We start from the raw sequence: 13,092 nt of genomic DNA, 5'->3' as shown, positions 1-13,092 counted from the left end.
ACTTTGCCCCCCCCCATGTCTCCACCCCTGGCACATTGCAGTATCATGCACATGGCATCAGGATGTTTTGCTGCGCACCCGCAATCTTTTATGGCTACTGCTTTTAATCTTTGTACGACTTTGTAAGTTGCAATGGGTTACTTTTTGGAAAAAAGAAAAAGAGGAAAATGATAAAATGCAAATAATAATAATTATGTACATGACTTGTTTACTTCAACTGTAAGTGCAGCAGGATGAAAATACACTTTTCTAAGAAGATATACGAAAGAAATACAAGTCACACATGAGGAATGCATGGCTATATTTCATCCAATCCCCGTGGGGATATGAATTTCAAAGGGTGGCAGAGTTTAGTGGGATAATAAGAACAGGGGTGAGGAGCCTGTGGCCATTCAGATTTTGTTGAGCTACAACTTCCATCGTGCCTAACCATTGGCCATGGTAGCTGTGGCTGATGGGAGCTGGAGTCCAAGAATACCTGGACTCCACATGCAACACTAATAGAACACATGCAACACTCAACATTAACAGCTGTGCATAACACTGCCATATGAACAATGTGCAACTCCACAAGTAGCACTGGCTATCCATCCGCCCCAAAAAACTGGGGAAATGGGTTGAATGGTGGAAATTGGCCAAACCACAGCAACACCTACTCCATACAGTGGCCATGTGGGGCAGCACCTACAATGTTGTATTTTAAAGGAGCATAGTATGATGCTCTCTTATTCCCCATATACAGAAGCCTCTCAAATTGGATTTGTCTTTATATCAACTTAGAACACCTTCAGTAATATCGTTCACAGCAGAAACTAATAATAATAATAATAATAATAATAATAATAATAATAATAATAATAATAATAATTTATACTCCGCCCAAAACCGGGGTCAGAGCGGCTAACATCAAATGTAAAGGTAAAGGGACCCCTGACCATTAGGTCCAGTCATGACAGACTCTGGGGTTGCGCGCTCATCTCGCATTATTGGCCGAGGGAGCCGGCGTATAGCTTCCAGGTCATGTGGCCAGCATGACAAAACCGCTTCTGGCAAACCAGAGCAGCACATGGAAACGCCGTTTACCTTCCCGCTGTAGCGGTTCCTATTTATCTACTTGCATTTTGACGTGCTTTCGAACTGCTAGGTTGGCAGGAGCTGGGACCAAGCAACGGGAGCTCACCCCGTCACAGGGATTCGAACCGCTGACCTTCTGATCAGCAAGCCCTAGGCTCAGTGGTTTAACCACAACGCACCTGGGTCCCTAACATCAAATGTATAACACATTAAAATCAGGCAATCAATTAAAATACATCCTAAAATCAAATCAGGATCAGAATAAATTTCAATCCAATGGCAACCCGCAGATTAGGGCTGGGGACCTTAAATACTGACCAGTGTTCTTGGGTTAATTTTCTTTTAATTGTTTTGCACAAAAGGCAGACAAAACTCTGGCACCTACTGCCAGTTATCTGGTATTTGAAATTGAACAGCATTCATTTTACTTCTACACGAATATATAAAGGGCCCTTAGTACCACTGTGGTTCCATGAAAGAGTGCCTCCTGTTTTCCCTTGGAGGAAAGGAATCTTATATCGCCTTTCAATCCAAGTATACAGAAGGTGGTTTTCATGTGTATCCATCTAGGGATTTAACCCACACTCTCAAAACAACAACAACAAAACCCCCACTATTTTGTCCTTACCTTGAATTCCTTGATGCCAGTATAGATGCTCACTGGGCCTGGTTCATTCTCTCCACTGGGTCGAGAGTCTGTTACGATCTCTATTACCTGCTCCAAAGCTAGTCTCATCCTGTGGAACACGGCTCCTTTGTTTACACGTGCTGATTCACAGTCAGGATGTCTTAAACAGGTCTTGGAAATAAAGGTTGAAAAAGTGTTATCCAGGCGTCTCTGTGGCAGTCTGCAGGCAGGGGCAGACTTTGGCCTTTCAAATTTCAGCAGCACCCTGTGCAAGGCCAAAATACTGCACCTTCCAGCCTCTCGCCTTCAATTCTGCACATGCACTACACCTTTAAAATTTGTGGCACCCTGTGCCCCCCCCCAGTACAGGGGAACCAGAGGCACCGCCCTAAATCAGCTTCTGCTGCAGGGAAGAATCTCTCTATGCTTCTGCCTCCTTCCCTCAAGCGAAACAGCCAAGGCTGCTTATCAATCCCATCAATTAGTCAGCTATTGCATTTGTCAACACTGCCTTTTGGAAAACCCTCTAGCCTCCCTATGTGTTGACTGGTGTTGCTTCCGTCAATTTCTCCTCTGTGTACTGCTGCAGTAAAAAGGCTCCCAAAGTCTTTGCTTTGCTAATGTCACATGAGAAAACAAGTTACCTTGGAAGCAGTGAGAAGCATCATGGTACATTTCTCGAGAATAGCCCTTGCTGCTGCCATCTTGGCCTTTTTCTTTTCATCTTTCAGATCCTAAGGAAGGAAAATGAAAACACTCTTGTTGGATAGTCAATCAAAGAGCTTAGCTACTTCCTTATCTAATTTTTATTGAAGAGGACACGACGAGGTATTTGGACAGCTTTTCTGTAAAATTCGGGTGGAATTAAACATTATGGCTTGTTTGCAGGCTTCAGATATATCTACACTACCAACCTACATAGTTTTTAGTATAGATTAACTGTTGTGGCACTCCAGTCCAGCACCCTGAGAACTGTAGTTTGATGAAGTGCTAATTCTGTATTAGAGATCCCCAGCCCTCTCACAGAACTAGTTTCCTGGGCTATTTTTTGGAAGGAGGAAGGCCCATTTTTAGGGGTTCAGGTCAGAGTTGTTGAGCTTTTCTGAGACAGGAGGAAAGCCCTGTTTTTTTGGGGGGGTGAAGGGTTAAAATGTTGAGCATTTTTTAGGGGAGCCAAAGTTGTTGGGCTTCTTTGGGGGGAGCCAGTGATCTACCAATGATCTACTACAGACGTCCAGTGATCTACCGGTAGATCACAATCTACCTGTTGGACATGCCTGCTATACGGTATCAGTTATAGCATGTGTACCTTTGCCGTATAAATCTCCAAGCTACCATGATATGCACAATCTCCATTGAATCATAAATGTTCTTTCACGCAGGAAATATATAAAACATCACATATTTGTCTGCCTTGTTTTGCATTCTATGGGATCTCTCTGGAAACCGCCACAGCCACACAACCCCATTTTAGCAATGCTGCGGGGGTGGGGTGGGGGGAAACCTTCTGATTTTGCCTCAGGTAGCAAAAACGCAGTGGGCCGTCCTTGACCCAAAGGAAGGAGTAAGTGTCTTGCAGGAAATGGGGCAAGGAAAAGACCTAAGAAGGGGATAATCATACAGAAGAGGCCGAACAACATTCACAAACCTTGGGGTCAGGAGAAGCTATATGCTGTGGGGTTTGAGGGTAGGGAATAAGAGTACTAGGGAAGCTGATCAAGAGGCAGGGTGGTTGAAGGAAATGGCTGCTAGGCTGATACCGTGATATAGGAATCTTGCCAAGTTGCGGCTTCCACTGTTTATTGTGAACTAGCAATCCATGTGGGATCTATTACCAGCAATCAAAGACAAATATGGAATCCAGATAATGGAAACAAACCCACATGGCTCTTTGATTATGTAAAGTCACCCTCCGTAATTGGAGCACAAATAGTTTGATTTCCTTATTAAGGTCGCCTAGAGTACGCTGGGGCTGTTTTCATTTACATCTATTTGATCTGGGCGATTCACACCTCTCGTCCCATTTCAAGGCTCGTTCACCAGCTTGTCTCATTCTAAAGTCGTCTACTTCATACACGGATATCCCTTGCCAAAAATGGTTGTAGGAATGTATGAACCCCTTTGCCAGATCAGATCCAAAGGTCCATCCAGGCCACATCCTGTTTCTAAAAATATCAAGCCAGATGCCTCTAGTATATACGCATGCAGGACACGGAAGCAGAAACTACCTTCCCCAACTATTTGTCTCGCCCACCTGCCATTCAGAGGTATACTGCTTATGAAGCTGACAGTTCCACTTAGCAGGCTTCACCAACCTGGCGCCCACCAAATATTTTGAACTGCAACCCCACATCAGCCCCAGATGGAGGGCACCAGTTAGTGAAGGCTGCATTTAGCTCTCAGCCAATGACAGCCAAATGAAATCTCAATGTTCCTAAAGAGCTTTATGCCTTAAGATACCCAATAAATTGCCCATCTTTGCAAAGTAGCCTACACTCAATGGCCGTGTTCAGATGATGAAATCTTCACTTGGAAAGCTAAGGTATGGATGAACTTCCTCCACCCGCACACTGCGGCTTCGCTCCTCCCTTCAGGCGAGTGGGGAAGCAAGCCAGGAAGCTGCAGTCAACTATAGCTTCTCATTACATCTTGCCCAGCAAACTATGGTTAATGGCTTCCCTATGCCTTTGCTGGCAGCTTGGACCTAACAGGAAGCTATGGTTGACTGCAGCTTCCTGGCTTGTTGTCCCTCCAGCATGAAGGGAGCAGGGAAACAGCTGTGTGTAGGTACATGAAGCTCATATGCTGAGTTTTTAATGTGGCAGAACAGATGACTGTTCCTCTCCTATGGAAGCAGACAGGGGGAAAACACAGTACTTTGCTTAAAAACACTTCATTTATTTACTTTTTTTTAAGCACAGGGCAACAGGCTTTCTCGCAATACTTACGTTTTGTCGGTCTCCAGTTAGATGGGCAAACTCCACCATTTCATTTCCAAACTGACTGAATATTTGCACGAATTCCTGAAAACTACTCACTCTCTCTAGCTGTTCCATTGTTACAAGGACCTACCAAACATATTGAATAAAGCTATCAATGACATATCTATAATATCACTGGTAAAGGGGGAAAAATCTCTGAAACATTTAGTTTTGCATTTTAGACGCAAGAATTTTCTTTCTTACATTATTTGGCCACCCAACTCAAGTCAGTTATTCCTATTGCAAGTCTCCTCCCGCCTTTTGATTCCAACATGTAGCTCAACTCCCAATCTATCTGGTCATTTATGTTCATTTATTCCCATTGTAGCACCAAGAAATCCAATTCTGTGGTTTGCTGTGTAGCAGTTACATATTAAGGGGGTGGTTATTATCGCTGCTCAAAAAACAGCTAATACATAATTGATACAATCTAGTATGAGTTAAATACAGGCAAAAAGCGCACTTTGCTGACGCACGAGGGAACCAGGAACGGAACCCCTGCGCAAAACGGTCACCGTCTGTACACCTGGGTCCAATTTATTTTAACTAACTTCCATTAAAATCAACAGCATTTTAAAGCATTTACCATAGCTTTGACAAGTCTATAAAATGGAATGCTATCAGTCCTATACGAAACCACATTCTCACTCAGTTCGTTCAGTCATGCAAGCATGAAGTGCCCGTATTCAGAAAACCTTGAATACCTTGTTTCTAGAAGTTATAATTTGCTTAATAACTATTCTGTCGGCCAACACCAACACTTTAGTCACTGAAGAAAGCAACAGTCTTGCAGCCTTTACCACTCCTGTTTTGTCCGTGAAAATTGTTATCTGGCCATCAGATTCTGGATGGTCCATGGTAGCTACATCTGTAAGCTGTGCTATTGTCTCACCTACAAATTAAGCAAAGTACAGTAATTAAAACAGATTCAGAACTATTTTGAGTACAGTCGTAGCTTGGAAGTCAAACAGAATCCATTTCGGAAGTCCGTTCAACTTCCAAAGTGTTTGCATTCCAAAGCGGGGCTTCTGATTGGCTGCATGGAAGCCCCATTGGACATTCGGCTACCAAAAGAACGTTCAAAAACCGGAACAGTCACTTCCAGGTTTTGATTGTTCGGGAGTCAAAACATTCGAGAACTAGGCTGTTTGAAAACCAAGGTACGACTGTATTGAGGCATGTATGCCATCTTAAATCAACAGCGCCAAAGGTCTAGGGAAAATAACTGCCGAAGGAAATGCAAATCTCCCCATCCCCTATGATTCCCAGCCCACTCCCAAATCACTCCAATGCTCAAATGATGATGATTAAGCACAGTGTATCTGAAGAACAGTGTATCTGAAGAAGTGGATCTGGGTGAAAAGCAAGGGGTTTAAAAGGTGAAACAAATGACGACATTTTTTTTTCTTTTCTCGTTCTCCACAGTTTGACCAGTGGATAGATGAATCCTTTTAAGTCATTGGAAGTGTTCTTAGTTTTTGCTTCCACAATGCAAGCATCTATATTGGGAGACTAGGTATTTCTCTGTTTTCTAATTCAACCCATCATTCATTTTCATCTTCCATCATGATGAAGACTAGGTTTTCTGCCTCCTACAGTTGCTATTTCATTACTTGCTTCTCTCATTTCAATTTTTTGACAGTACTGTCAGGTATCAACTCTACTTCTAACACCACTTTTCCAATATCTTCAGTCCCAAGTGCCTATGTTTGTTTAAAAAAAAAACTTCTTAGAGCTAAACTGGTTGTTTCCAAGTTTCCATCAATTCTATTTTAAAACTCTGGAACTGAGCAGCTAGTTCTTTTGCAAAGCTGCATTCTGCATCAGTTTTTAAATCCATGGGCTGTTTGGAAGAGTCAGGTGCCGTTTCGTTTTCATTATTGATGAAGTGAGGCACAATAATGCCTCCTTCTTTTTCTATTGTTTTAAAGTATAAAACTAGGGTTTCCTCCATTATTTTCTCAGGTTCTGGAAACATGCCAGGCAAAAACTTTCCTCCATCACCAGGCCTTGGCCTTGTGGGCTTTTAGAAGTGGGCAGGGTGTTTTAAATGTATTTCTTTTTCCTCTTGGTTTTAATTTATCTATGTGGAACTTTGTTTTTTGTCTGCTTATTTGTTTGGTTCTAGGACCCAGGTGGCGCTGTGGTTAAACCACTGAGCCTAGGGCTTGCTGATCAGAAGGTCGGTGGTTCGAATCCCTGTGACGGGGTGAGCTCCCGTTGCTCGGTCCCAGCTCCTGCCAACCTAGCAGTTCGAAAGCACGTCAAAATGCAAGTAGATAAATAGGAACCGCTACAGCGGGAAGGTAAACGGCGTTTCCATGTGCTGCTCTGGTTTGCCAGAAGCGGCTTTGTCATGCTGGCCACATGACCTGGAAGCTATACGCCGGCTCCCTCGGCCAATAATGCGAGATGAGCGCGCAACCCCAGAGTCGGTCACAACTGGACCTAATGGTCAGGGGTCCCTTTACCTTTACCTTTGTTTGGTTCTAAGTTGCTTTGGGTTGCCCTGGGCAAGATCAAGTGACTAATAAATTCAAAATAATAATAATAATAATAATAATAATAATAATAATAATAATAATAATAATAATTCATTGGAAGGGGTGTTTATTGCAAGGCTGTTATGTGAGCAGAGGTCTCCTGTGATCATTTTATAGCCACACCACTGGGCCATGATTTTTTTGGGGGGGGGGGGTTGGCAAACTTTTTGCTTCACTCTCTGACTGACCATCTTTCTACATGATCATTTAGAGAGTACAAAATGTAGTCACCCCCAATTTAGATGCCTAGACACCTGAGACTTCCTTCCAGAAGATTCTCCAATGATCCAACACAATCATTACCACAGTCTCTATTTTACATAATCACATAAGAATTATCCCTGAGGAGCTGGGTCATCCCACAATTTCTCCAGGTTAATGCTTCACTTTACCCAACTGGCTATATGCCAATAATCAACAGAAGGAGTTAGTACAATTTCAGCAAAAAAAGTAGACATCTAGCTAGAAGAAATCCCAGTAGGGAGATATGAGCCCTGCTCCAAATACTAAAAAAGATTTAAATTGCAACTCTTCCTTGCAGGCCAAATCAACGCCCAATGGCTTTAATCACTACCTCTCAAGCTATCTTTAGCAGCCGGAGGAAGGAAGAGTTTTCTGGGGTTCTCACAGCAGAGATGATGGCAAGCCTCCGATACCCACTTACCTGCTTGCTTTGCCTCAGTGCAGGCAACCTTCATTTCCTCTTTCAACTCTTGGTTTTCATTGGCTATAGCTTCGCCTACCATGACGAATCTCCCAACAGCCAGTTTTACGGATTGGCCCACTTGCTGGACTGCTCTCAAAGTCTTGTCTGACTTCTTTGGCTTATCCTTATGGTTAATGAGGGTGGTTATCTGAAAGCAAAAAACATTTATCAGTTAAAATTGCCCATTAAACTGTGTGTCAGCATGTCTTGAGAAGCTCAACTCAAAACAATAATAGAAAGTGGGGGGAAGGAACATAAAAACTATATTTACCTGAGAGAGATATATTTTAGGACCCACTCTAGCTGTGTGACTGCAATGCTTTAAACTGTTTTTAAATATTGTATTGTTAAAATCACTGCAACCCACCCTAGGACGTTACAGTGAACGGTGATTAAGTAATCAAATTAATCATCATCATCTGATGAAGGTTTCAGACCCTGCCACAACAAATGTTCTGGGAACTTAGAAAGTGGCCTTATACTGACTGCCAGCAGCTCTTTAGGGAGCCCACAGATTTTCACTAAACCACAAGTTGGCTTAGCATCACCAGGGGTGCATCTAGGAGTTGCCAAGGGCGCAAGCGCAGGGACGCTCAAGAATCACGAAGGAAGACAAGAGAGAGCCAGCAATTGCCAAGGGCACAGGGAACAGGTGCATATGCTGATACAGCTCCTTGCCAAGGATGCAAGGGAGCCTAGGTAATATAACTCATGATGATGATGGTCCATATGGAGGCCCAATTCAGATTATGTCTCCCCACCCCGCAAAAAAAGATCAGGCATACATGCACACAGTTTTCACGACTTAGACTTGACGCTTAACATTAGGTGTGTGTCAGAGGGAGAGCACACACTTATTCCTCCTTGTGAAGGGAGCCGTTGGCCCAGGAAATGTATGAACTGGGCCTAACATAGCTATTCTTCCAGAATGTACATGATGTGTCTTTCAAGCACAGGAAGCCCTCAACCTATGCAGGGGTTACGTTCCAGGGATCACACCTAAATTGTGTATGGTCAAAACACATTGGGTGCAACAGCAAGTGGGATTGCCAAAGTCTTTTCTCCCAGGTGCCCACTTCTCTTTCTGACTCCCTTTTAAAAATTTTAAGATATTTTTTGCCAAGCGTGTAAAGCTGAATGTGCACAAGTTAAAGGTGTGTGAGCTTACTGTATCATGATTAAAGCAATTCAGTGGCTTTTTACACCTGAAAACTAATGGCTACTTCATGTGTCAACCACTTTCCCCTATTAAAATAACGTGTAAACATTTTGTGTGCAAGTGACACAAACTCTGGGGAGTCGTAGGCAATTGTGGCTTCCCAAGACAGTGAAAAAGAGGGCTGCGCAACTCTTGTATGCTACAGTCTGCATGTAGGTATCACACATTTGCATGAGCTACACTCCTGGGATTAAAACTATAACTGGAACCCTTCTAACACAATATTTTAGCTTAATGCAACAAGAAAAACACCTGATCTCTGTTTATATTTGCACCCATGGGTTACGTTCATTATCCGAAAGCTAAAATAACTTTATCTGTTAGAAACCAAATACAAAAGTATAAGCAAAGCATTTGTGGGTGCAATCCAAAGAAAGTTCACACAATTCCAGATCATGAATTAACAGTTTCTAATAATCTCTATCTCAATGTTTCAGTGTCATTTTTTGTTTTGTTTCCAGTAACTTATTTGTTGCGCATACTATCATAAATGGGCAAAAGTTTTTCCTAAATAAATCTCCTCTTTCTTTGGCAGGAGACAACATGGTGGTAGAACCTCATATGATGTTTACGGGATCAGCTATCCTTGGATAACCACTAGTCTCATGGCAAAAATATTCATTGCATTGTCAGAAGAATGCAAATCAGAAATGTATATTAACTGTAAATTAGATTTCATTGCTGTATGGGTACATTGCAGTGGGGTGCCTTGCACCCAATCAGTTGTTGTGCAAATGAATGTTGCTTTTTACCTTAATGCTGGGGCTTGCATGAATACAGAGACGTTCAAAACTTCCTTACAGTAAAACAGGGGTTGCCAACAGAGCATCATTTTGTCCAGGCATCATTTTGCCCACTAGTAACTATGGTGCCCATGGACGATCTTGGTAAATAGGTTGGTATTGGTCTGTCTCAGGAGACAATGGAAGAGTGCACCTTCGAGGGGTAAAGTAAATTTTTTGGATAATTGCAGCTCCTGCTGTGGTTGTAGAGACCGATATGGGAGAGACATGTTTTGTTGCAGCTTGGGCAGAGGAAGGTGTCCGGTTTTGCTTCTGCAGGTGCAGCATGGCGTTTCTTCTCTCTGCATTCCTCCCAGCAGTCATTCCTCCTCTGGTCACTGCGATGGATACACAACTAGACTGCCTGTCTCCAGGCACTGCTATTGTCTGCAAGGGATTCCCATACAGCAAAGTTTGATGTTGCCAGCCTTCATGCCATGTATGCAGACATCTTTGTTCCATCTCTGCTGTATCAAGCAGTTGGTCCCTTACCTTTCTCGCCCTGATCTGGCCAGAGTGATCCATGTGATGGTCACCTCCAGGCTTGATTATTGTAATTCGCTCTACGCAGGGCTGCCCTTGAAGCTGAGCCAGAAACTCCAGTGGGTGCAGAATGCCGCGGCGAGGCTCCTTATGGGGTCCCTGCCGCGGGACCACATTCATCCAGTGCTTTACCAGCTGCACTAGCTCCCAGTAGAGTACAGAATCAGATTTAAGGTGCTGGTTTTGACCTTTAAAGCCCTATGCGCCTTAGGACCCTCGTACCTACAGGCCCGCCTCTCCTGGTATGCCCCACGGAGGACCTTAAGGTCCACAAATAACAACATTCTGGAGATCCCAAGCCATAAGGTGGTTAGATTGGCCTCAACTAGGGCCAGGACCTTTTCAGTACTGGCCCCGACTTGGTGGAACGCTCTGTCACAAGAGACCAGGGTCCGGCGGGATTTGACATCTTTCCGCAGGGCCTGCAAGACGGAGTTGTTCTGCCTGGCCTTTGGGTTGGACTCAGTCTGACCCTTACTTTTCCTCCCTATGGTTTTGATTTGGGCTATTTTAAAATGAGGCTGCATTTTTAAAAATTTTAAACTTAAGTTGCATCTTAACCTGTACTTTAATTGTTTTTTTCTTTTATGTCCTATTGTAATTTTACTGTGTCCGCCGCCCTTAGCCCAGCTTTGACTGGGGAGGGCGGGGCATAAATAAAAATTTATTATTTATTATTATTTGTAACACAGAGTCGGTCTGCCAGCAGGTCTGGCACCAGAATCCTGCTTTCCCTTGGGGATCCTGCCATCTTCCATTCTGTGGACATGACCGAGCCAGCGAGACGTCACTGAGACAAGCGTGTTAACATGCTGGGAATTTGAGTTTCAGAGACGTTCCTTCAAAAACCCACAATGAAGAGAGACTGTTTGCTCTTCCTGTTCAGTTTGTGCTTGCTTCTTCTGAGCACATGTCCCCATGTATTCCGCTCTGGTCAGACCTCACCTGGAGTACTGTGTCCAGTTCTGGGCACCACAGTTCAAGAAGGATACTGACAAGCTGGAAAGTATCCAGAGGAGGGCAACCAAAATGGTCAAAGGCCTGGAAACGATGCCTTATGAGGAACGGCTTGGGGAGCTGGGTATGTTTAGCCTGGAGAAGAGAAGGTTAAGCGGTGATATGATAGCCATGTTCAAATATATTAAAGGGTGTCATATAGAGGAGGGAGAACGGTTGTTTTCTGCTGCTCCAGAGAAGCGGACACGGAGCAATGGATTCAAACTACAAGAAAGAAGATTGCACCTAAACATTAGGAAGAACTTCCCGACAGTAAGAGCTGTTCGACAGTGGCATTTGCTGCCAAGGAGTGTGGTGGAGTCTCCTTCTTTGGAGGTCTTTAAGCAGAGGCTTGACAGGCATATGTCAGGAATGCTTTGATGGTGTTTCCTGCATGGAAGGGGGTTGGACTGGATGGCCCTTGTGGTCTCTTCCAACTCTATGATTCTATGATTCTAGTGTGCACACCAATGGCACTTTCTCAAACTCCAAAGGTGCCCACTGACCAAAAAACAGTTGCCAATTCCTGTAGTAAAATGTAGCTGGCTTTATTTTGCACACATAAACACAAGCTGGTTGAACTTACACTGAAGTAAATTGTGGGAAGCCAATTCCTTTCTGGAAATAAGGAAAGAGGGGAGACTGTGATCTTCAGAGTTCAATCCCTGGAATTCTCTCCTGTATAAACACTAATAAAATGTATGGAGGCAGCCCAAGAATTCAGTGCTGCTCTGTTCCCATTGATTTCAATGGTGTTGCTTCCCAATGAAGAGTTTCCCAATGGATTGTGCTCTTGGTTTACTCTTAATGAGAGTAAGTCTCATTGAACTCAACGGGGCCGACCTCTGAGTAAACATGCTGAGGAATAGCACTGCTAATAGGTCAAATGTTGACAAGTGCTGGTGGCTGGTGTTCACATTGCAGAAAGAGAAGGGAGAGGAGCAACCAAACATTCATGACATTGTATGGGAGAGTGGACATGGGGATACAGAACTGTGTGTCCTTCCGTCACCACAGGAAGCACGAAGCCATAAAGATGAACTGAAGGCTTTAAGAAATCCAGGAAGGTGTCAGAGACAACAGCAGCTGCCCTGAGATATCTTGTTCGTGGTAAGGTTTAATGAACCTTTCCGAAATCAAGCAAGAATAATTAGGTTGCCTCTCAAGCGTGGGCAAGTCTGTGCAGGCACAAATTAACTTATATTCACGTTATTCAATACCCCTGACCCAGATCACAGGGACAAGGAGGAAATTCTCTTTGGCAATAAGCCCAAGACCAAAAATCTACTGAACTTTGTGGGTTTTATTTTAAAAAAATAAAAAAGTGCTTATTCCTTGCAACAAATATCTATTTAGGCCATGTTAACATTTGTTTCAGAGCAAGTAGGCAAGCTATTAAAATTCGTTACAGACCAATTCAGGGTTGTTGTTTTTTGCAATGATCTTTACGCCTCCTGTGTCCTCTGCATGATCTTATATAAGCTGCAAGCAGCATGTGGTTTATGGAGTCAACATTTCTAGGAATGCAAACATCGGGGTTTTTTTAAATACTGAAGTTTCTAGTCCACAAGATATACTTGTGTCCTGGAGAATGGTTAGAAGGCTTTAATTTTATGCGGC

General features: G+C 43.4%; 1 protein-coding gene across 1 annotated transcript in view; it reads right to left on the bottom strand.

The window, feature by feature from the left end:
• CTNNAL1 (catenin alpha like 1) overlaps positions 1–13,092 on the bottom strand; it is a 45,626-nt gene that overhangs the window by 21,292 nt on the left and 11,242 nt on the right. Inside the window, exons 2-6 of the mRNA XM_035124569.2 lie at positions 7,891–8,080; positions 5,388–5,575; positions 4,651–4,770; positions 2,347–2,436; positions 1,703–1,873 (exon numbers count right to left, since the gene is read on the bottom strand). Coding sequence (XP_034980460.2) covers positions 1,703–1,873; positions 2,347–2,436; positions 4,651–4,770; positions 5,388–5,575; positions 7,891–8,080 — 759 coding nt within the window. The remainder of the gene's footprint in view (positions 1–1,702; positions 1,874–2,346; positions 2,437–4,650; positions 4,771–5,387; positions 5,576–7,890; positions 8,081–13,092) is intronic.

Source organism: Zootoca vivipara, chromosome 8 (assembly GCF_963506605.1).
Source record: "Zootoca vivipara chromosome 8, rZooViv1.1, whole genome shotgun sequence".
NCBI lineage: Eukaryota > Metazoa > Chordata > Lepidosauria > Squamata > Lacertidae > Zootoca > Zootoca vivipara.
The sequence above is the reverse complement of the archived record's forward strand: the minus strand, read 5'-3'. Positions and strand labels throughout refer to the sequence as shown.